The 8,381-nt window shown below is 38.6% G+C and overlaps 1 protein-coding gene across 1 annotated transcript; it reads right to left on the bottom strand.

Annotated features, from left to right (window-relative positions):
- Positions 1 to 444: 444 nt before the first annotated feature.
- LOC131145072 (aspartic proteinase CDR1-like) lies at positions 445 to 2,117 on the bottom strand. The gene has a single exon (XM_058094129.1). The coding sequence runs from the start codon at positions 2,068 to 2,070 to the stop codon at positions 655 to 657; it is 1,416 nt and encodes a 471-aa protein (XP_057950112.1). The 5' UTR covers positions 2,071 to 2,117; the 3' UTR covers positions 445 to 654.
- Positions 2,118 to 8,381: the final 6,264 nt, after the last annotated feature.

Raw genomic sequence — 8,381 nt, 5'->3', positions numbered from 1 at the left:
ATAACGCCCACGAATAAGTTTTTAAGTAATAGGAACTCATGTAGGCAACGAAAATAGAACATAAGACCTGTGAGTAACCATGACTTGCTAGGCTACCACCTAACATAAAAAAGGGTTAAGCTACTACAGTTTACCAATGCTTTCAAATCTTAGCGAGGGCCAAACAACTTTTTGGCCTTTATCCTTTCAACTTTTGGAGCCGCATGTCCTCCACATCTTATCCTGTTGAATTTAATTCCAAGCATGTGCACAGAGGTTCAATTTCCTGCATGCATGCGCAGGAGCTTGAAGAATTGGATCAGTCAACAGGCTCTTTAATTGACTTCAAACTCACTGCATAACAACCAATACACACATATTTTTGTCATTGCATCTCTAGGCATGACATTTCCACGTGTGCAGTTGTCTCTCCAACTCTCAAACCCCATAAAGCATGTTGTCGACTAGAAAACTATCAACATCATTCACTTTATTCATAATTAATTATTATTATTTTTAATTTATTGAAGGCTCACACTATATCCTTCTACACAACTAAAAGTATACAAACGCTCCCATGCACACATATATGCATATAGTTTCATGATCTTTTCATTCCTATCAGCTACATAGATAGTCCGGGCACAGGGATCACAAACTCATCAACTCTATAAACTACGCTTCAGCAGCACAATGCGACGGAGCAAACGAGACAAGCTTTTTCTTAATATCAAATTCCACCTCGAAGTTGGTCTGCACCACGCTCCCGATCATCGACACATCCGACACAGAAGGCAGAATTGCCATGCAAAACCAATCCTCCCCCATCAGGAACACGTTCGCCGTCGTCAAGTTTAACGCTAGACCCGCCTCACCAAACTGGAACGCCATGTCCGGAAACTTAACCCGCCGGGGATCCGCTTCATAACACAACAATTCTGGATAACCCGCGGGCAGCTTCACCGGGGTAAGATGACCAAGACTCTTCCTCACCGCCGCTTCCACATCACTATACAAGTTTGGTTCCAGAAGCGTCAACAGCATCCCGGAATAAATTGCGGTAGTCCCGTTGCTCCCGTATTTCCCCGCCGCCGAGAACGCTTCCCTTCCCACGGTAACCCCTTGAAGAGTCACGTAGTAACGGGATACGTTTTGAAACGTAATGAGAGGGGTAGAAACTACGCCTCTTCTACGGGCGATCGTTTGTTTCCCCAAACTCAACTTGCTGGTCCGGTTGGAACCGATGGGAAGAAGGCAGTAGGAAAATCTGTAGTCGATTTTAGGACCCAGTTGGTTAATCAGAGACAAGGGTCCGACCCCGAGACCTACTACACCGGCCGACACTTCGGTCGCAAGGGTGGCTTCGTTGATAAACCCGCACCCGAAGATGGTTTGGCTGATGGGGCGGACCCAACCCGCACGGGAGTTGAAGGCGATGGTGTCATGGGAAAGAGAGCCAATGCTGAAAGTGTCAATGCCAGTCGAGGCGTAGTACCCGCATGCGTTTTTTTCCTGCAGGTCGAATTTGTTGAGGCATGCGTAATAGGGCAAGGCTTTGCAAGGGTCCGAGTCGCAAGGATAGACTCCGTACGTGGAGGAATTGGGCGGGTCGAAGAATGGGGCGTCTTGGCTATAACAGTTATAGCAGGGATAGCATTGGATCCACGTGAGGTCGCTGCCGGTGTCGGCCTTGACAAGGGCCCGGTACACCGGTGGGGTGCCGATGGAGAGGTCGATGAGGTACTCGCCGTCGGCTTCGGTGATGGTTAACTCTATGTCGGTTATGTTTCCTAAGGCTTTACGGCCGGGAGGGGAAAAGTGGTTTGGTGGGGAATCGCTGGGCGAGGAGGAGTAGCTTGATGGGGATTCACGGCGGGGCGGCGGGAAGTTGTTTGGTGGCGAATTAGAGGAGCGGCCTAAGTTTTCTCGTTTGGGGAGTGGGAAGGAATGTCGGTTGGATTTGTGGTGGATATTTACTTTCTGGAGACCGCCTAATAAGGTTTTTAAACCAGAGATTTTGGCTTCGGTCAGAAATATTGGTGCATGAAAGATGAAGATAAATGTCACTAAACAGTAGAGGATGGCGTGCATGTTGGGCAGAGAGGGAGCGAGAGAGATGGAGGGTGGATTGATGATTGACGCAAGTAATGATGTGTGTATATATGGAGAGAGGCTCGACGAAGATGTACTTGCTGCTTCATTGGATTGAATCTTCCACAGAAATGAGTTTTTAGCGACGACTTGGACGACCAAAGTCTTTCTTTCTGCCAAAAAAAAATCGCACCAAAGTTTACGGTAGTCAACACGCTCCTACATTTTTCGTTTCCAAAGGTTCAGAAAATGATGACTAAAAGGTCGTTTAAAGAATGACCTCTTTATTATAACCATTGAAAAAAAAAAGAAAAATAATAAGGAAAAAAAATGGCCTTTTATTAGAAGTTTGCAGAGAAATCATACAAGACCTCCCCCTCCACCTGTTCGTGTACCTATTTCCTTAATGTTAGATATGTCGCAAATTGAACCTATATTCATTAATATAAAAAAGGGACGCATTATCAAAAAATGCATAATTAAGGAAACAGATACACAGACACATGAAAGGGAGGTCCTCTGTATAATTTCTCGAAGTTTATGGGCAAACATAATTTGCACTTTAAATTTTGATTTAGTTTGGCCCTACTAAATTTTAGAAGTTTTAAACATAAAAGATAAGGTAAAAGATAGTAATCTTTCCTGAAATTTGATAAAAACATAGATTTTTTTTTTTTAGATTTTAATAGTTTTAGAAATTTATATTGAAATTTATTAAAAAGATACAAATATCTTCTTATATTTTATAAAAAGACAAATCTTTTAAGAGAATATTTGTATCTTTTTGGTAAATCTTACAAGATATCTATGACATTTTTTTATATCTTAGAAAAGGTTAATAAAATTTTGGAAACCTAAAGGAAGGTGTCTATCTTTTATCCAACCTCAGGGGAGGTGTCTATCTTTTATCCAACCTAAGGGGAGGTTAGTACTTTCGCCCTAAAACATCATGTAAAAATATATTACTTTTTAAAAAAATTCACACAAACCTATCAAGTGTCAAAATTTATACTTCCAAACACTATGTACCTCACAACTAGGGGTGTACAAAATTTATCGAAAAACTAAGAACCGGACCAAAATCGAACCGTTTGAAACTTTGGTTCAGTATTTCGGTTTCAATTTTGAATTTATAAAATACTGACATTCAGTTTCGATTTCACTTAAAACCCGAATCAAAAAAATCAAAAACTAATTATAATTTTAAAATGATTATTTTTAATACTGTATATATGTGTACTGTGAAATATAATATTTTTTAAATTATATAATTGAAACCATTTACTACTTTATTTCATTGACTATTTTTTTTTTTTTTTGACTAATTAAATATGGATTGTTGTTGAATTTGCTCAATGACAAGGAAGGAGTGGGAAAGGATTTTAGATAAGCTGCATGACTCTCAAAATCCTCATTTTGGTGATGTGAGACAATTCTAGTGGAGTGGAAGACGTAGAAACCCGAACCTAGAAAATAAAGGAAATAAATAAGAAAAGAAGGAAGGAAAATTTAAAAAGGGTAAAGCAGTAAGACTCGTTGACGAATCCCCTATTTTCGTCAACTAGTGGCCTTCTGTATCTCATCGGCAAAGTTCAGGCATTGTCGACGAAGAAATCCCGAACGACGGGAAATTTCAGGCTTAAGGTTTGTCACGACGTCCCGAAGCGCAGGTGCACCGGGTGGTGAAATAAAAATCAGTTTTAAATTTTCATGAAAAACATGGAATGTCAGAGTCGCCACTAACCTTAGTGTGGTTAGAACACATGATTACTACCCCGTTAAGGGTAGAATGGGCCTACATTACCAGAGTTGAGATCGGGAGTTCGGTTACGTAAGGAGAAAGTACGAGCACCCCCTACGCGCCAGTTCTTACGAACAATACCTAATTAAATTAGAATTATCCCTAAGTTAATCTAAAAAGTCTTTAAAATTACTCCTTTAGTAAATTTATTAATACACGTGCAAAGTGAATAAATAAATAAATAAGTAAATAAATAATACAAAAATATATGTAAAATCTAAATATTTACATATTCCCTCAGAACTAAAGGTACGTGAAGCCCGAAGGCTCATACCCCAGCATTAAAATCATAGGGATGAAAAAAAAATCAAAAGTACTTAATAACAAAAATATAATAATAATAATAATAATAATAACAAATGATCATAAAATAATAATAATAATAATAATAATAATAGTAATGATCTACAATAATAATAATAATAATATTAATAACTCGACCCATGTATATATACGTATGATAATAATGAATAGCATGTACCCTAATATATGGTAATAATAATATGTAACTATGCACACGCTAATACATATATATATATATATATATATATATATATATATATACTTGCACAAAAATGATAGTAATAATAATACCACGTTCCAAGATATACAATATTAGCCCACCTCTAAAAATATACGTATGTATGTATATATAATAATTATGGCAATAATACTATTAGTAATAATAAGCATATATTAATAATACTAAACCTGCCTTAATATTAACATATAATTAATGAAAACATGTACAATATGGAAATAATTAAAGAAATAAATTAATCCTGTAATTAACGTGTAAGCTATACAATCTAGAAACAACCTGATTCTAAAATCGATATATGGACATGCAAAAATAAGTATGACAATGAATTAACATTAATGTGCAATAATATAAAATGCGATTAATAACAATAATAATATAAATATGTAAACAACACTCAACAATGATTGATCTAAGACCCTAATTAAATATAAATAATAAAGATGAATAATGTAATAACAATTAGACAAACCTGACGATGTGAATACAATAAATCAAAACCCCTAAATATATAACCAATACAATGACAATAAATTCAAAACCTATATATGCAATGAAAAAGAGAAAATACTTAAACTCACATAATGACAGTAATCTAAATAATAAAACTAAATTTACAATGGTAAATAATATCATGACGTTTAATAAATGTACAAACGATAAAAATCAAATATATGACCAAAACATTAAATATAAACACTTTAAATATTAGAATGATAATAACAATACAATTAACATATAAAAGAAAACAAAACAAAAAAAAAATTGACGTCAGATATGTATACATATAAACAAAAGGAAAACTCGTGCAATGAATTAATGTTAAATACACATACAAAACCTGAATAAATATTATTATAAAAAGAAAGAAAACCCTACAATAAATAAAAAATTGAGGTTAGATGTAAACTTGAATATACATTATTATGAAAGAAGAAAAAAATATCCTGCGATAAAAACAATATAAATTAATGAATCAATAAAACCAAAAGGATTATATATATGTCAGTGGATGTTCAGTGTGTGCGTGTATGGTCTGAGTGTGTTGGTGTGCAAAGAGACTCACCGTGAGGACGGTGGCTGTGGTCGGGGAAGGGTAGCAAGTGGCCGGAGCTGTGGCCGCCAGACTTGCAACAGCAGACGAGTGAGCGTGTTGTGGTGGTGCCGAAACTGGGTTGAGGCGGAATAGGGAGGCGGCTGCTGCTGTAGTTGCAGGCGGCCGTGGAGGTCTCTCGGGTTCCAGCAGTGGGGTGTTGCCAGAGGAGTTGCTGGTACAGAGGATTCCAGCGGTGGGTGGCTGGGGCTGTGGCCGGCTGCTGAGGGTGGAGTAGAGCTCGGAGACGGTGATGGCAGTAGGAGAAGCGGGCAGTGAGGTTGAGTGAAGAAAGAAGAAGACCACCAAGAAGAACAAGAAGAAGAAGAGCTTCCGTCTTGCGCCCGGAAAAATAAAAACTGGAGAGAATAGATGGGGCTGAACAGTAGAGTTTTTCCTTTTTTCAATGGTTGTCTCCTCCCCTGCCCCTTGGCTGTGCTGCGCCCCCCCTCCTTTTATAAAAAAAAGTTTTGGAAACCCCTAGCCTCTGCTCTCCTTTTCTTGTTTTGGTTTTTTTATTTTTCTTCTTTATACCCTTATAAAAAACTGCAACATCAATCATACTCTCAGAGAAGGCAATAGCTGCACTGATGCTTTGTCCAAAATGGGTCCTTAAGCCCCAGCTCATCTTGCTTTACACATTTTTGGATCACCTCCTCCCACGGTTTTTCCCCATTTTTACAGGAATTTTGTAGGAGTCTGTATTCCCAAAAAACTCAAAACCTAAAAAAAACTGCAACATCAATCACACCCTCAGAGAAGGTAATTGTTGCGCTGATGCTTTGTTTAAAATAAGTCCTCAAGCCCCAGTTCATCTTGCCTAGCATTTTCGGATCACCTCCTCCCACAGTTTTTCCCCATTTTTACATGAATTTTGTAGGAGTCCATATTCTCAAAAAAATCAAAACCTACAAAAAATTTCAACATCAATCACACCCTCAGAGAAGGAATTTGCTACGCTGATGCTTTGTCCAAAATGGATCCTCAAGCCCCAGTTTATCATGTCTGGCACATTTTTGGATCACCTCCGCACAAGGTTTTTCCCCATTTTTACAAGGATTTTGTAAGAGTCCGTTTTCTAAAAAAACTCAAAACCTAATAAAACTGCAACATCAATCACACCCTCAGAGAAGGCAATTGCTGCGCTGATGCTTTGTCCAAAAAGGGTCTTCAAGCCCCAGTTCATCTTACCTCACACATTTTTGGATCACCTCTTCGCACGATTTTTCCCTATTTTTACAAGGATTTTGTAGGAGTTCGTATTCCCAGAAAATTCAAAACTTACAAAAAACTGCAACATCAATCACACCCTCAGAGAAGGCAATTGCTGCGCTGATGCTTTGTCCCAAATGGGTCCTCAAGCCCCAGCTCATCTTCCATTGCACATTTTTGGATCACCTCCTCGCACGATTTTTCTCCATTTTTACAGGGATTTTGCAGAACTCCGTATTCCCAGAAAACTCAAAACCTACAAAAAACTGCAACATCAATCACACCCTCAGAGAAGGCAATTGTCGCGCTGATGCTTTGTCCAAAATGGTTCCTCAAGCCCCAGTTCATCTTGCCTGACACATTTTTGGATCACCTTGTCCCACGGTTTTTTTCCATTTTTACAAGGTTTTTGTAGGAGTTCGTATTCTTGGAAAACTCAAAACGTACAAAAAACTGCAACATCAATCACACCCTCAGAGAAGGCAATTGCTGTGCTGATGCTTTGTCCAAAAAGGGTCGTCAAGCCCCAGTTCGTCATGCCTAGCACATTTTTGGATCACCTCCTCCAACGATTTTTCTCAATTTTTACAGGAATTTTGTAGGAGGCCGTATTCCTAGAATGCTCAAAACCTAATAAAACTGCAACATTAATCACACTCTAAGAGAAGGCAATTCCTGCGCTAATGTTTTGTCCAAAATGGGGCCTCAAGCCCCTGTTCATCTTGCCTCGCACATTTTTGGATCACCTTCTCGCACGATTTGTCCCCATTTTTACAAGGATTTTGTAGGAGCTCGTATTCCCAGAAAATTCAAAACCTACAAAAAACTACAACATCAATCACACCCTCAGAGAAGGCAAATGTTGCGTTGATGTTTTGTCCAAAATGGGTTCTCAAGCCCCAGTTCATCATGCCTAGCACATTTTTGGATCACCTCCTCCCACGATTTTTTTCCATTTTTAAAGGGATTTTGTAGGAATCCGTATTCTCAGAAAACTCAAAACTTACAAAAAACTGCAACAGCAATCACACCCTCAGAGAAGGAAATTGCTGCGCTGATGCTTTGTCCAAAATGGGTCCTCAAGCCCCAGTTCATCATGCTTGGCACATTTTTGGATCACCTCCTCACACTATTTTTCCCCATTATTACAAGAAATTTGTAGGAGTCCGTATTCTTAGAAAACTCAAAACCTAAAAAAAACTGCAACATCAATCACACACTCAGAGAAGGCAATTGCTGCACTGATGCTTTGTCCAAAATGGGTCCTCAAGCCCCAGTTCATCATGTCTGGCACATTCTTGGATCACCTCCTCCCACGGTTTTTTCCCATTTTTACACGAATTTTGTAGGAGTCCGTATTTCCATAAAACAAAAAACCTACAAAAAACTGCAAAATCAATCACACCCTCAAAGAAGGCAATTGCTCCCCAGATACTTTGTCAAAAATGGGTCCTCAAACCCTAGTTCATCTTGCCTGGCACATTTTTAGATCACCTCCTCCTACGATTTTTCCCCATTTTTATAGGGATTTTGTAGGAGTCCGTATTCCTAGAAAACTCCAAACCTACAAAGAACAGCAACATCAATCACACCCTCAGAGAAGGCAATTGTTGCGTTAATGCTTTGTCCAAAATGGGTCCTCAAGCCCCAGTTATTCTTGCCTG

Source organism: Malania oleifera, chromosome 12, assembly GCF_029873635.1.
Source record: "Malania oleifera isolate guangnan ecotype guangnan chromosome 12, ASM2987363v1, whole genome shotgun sequence".
NCBI lineage: Eukaryota > Viridiplantae > Streptophyta > Magnoliopsida > Santalales > Ximeniaceae > Malania > Malania oleifera.
This window is presented reverse-complemented; position numbering and strand designations above follow the sequence as displayed.

Excerpts from the sequence above, each read along its gene's own strand:
- LOC131145072 (XM_058094129.1), bottom strand. The coding sequence starts at position 2,070 with ATGCACGCCATCCTCTACTGTTTAGTGACATTTATCTTCATCTTTCAT.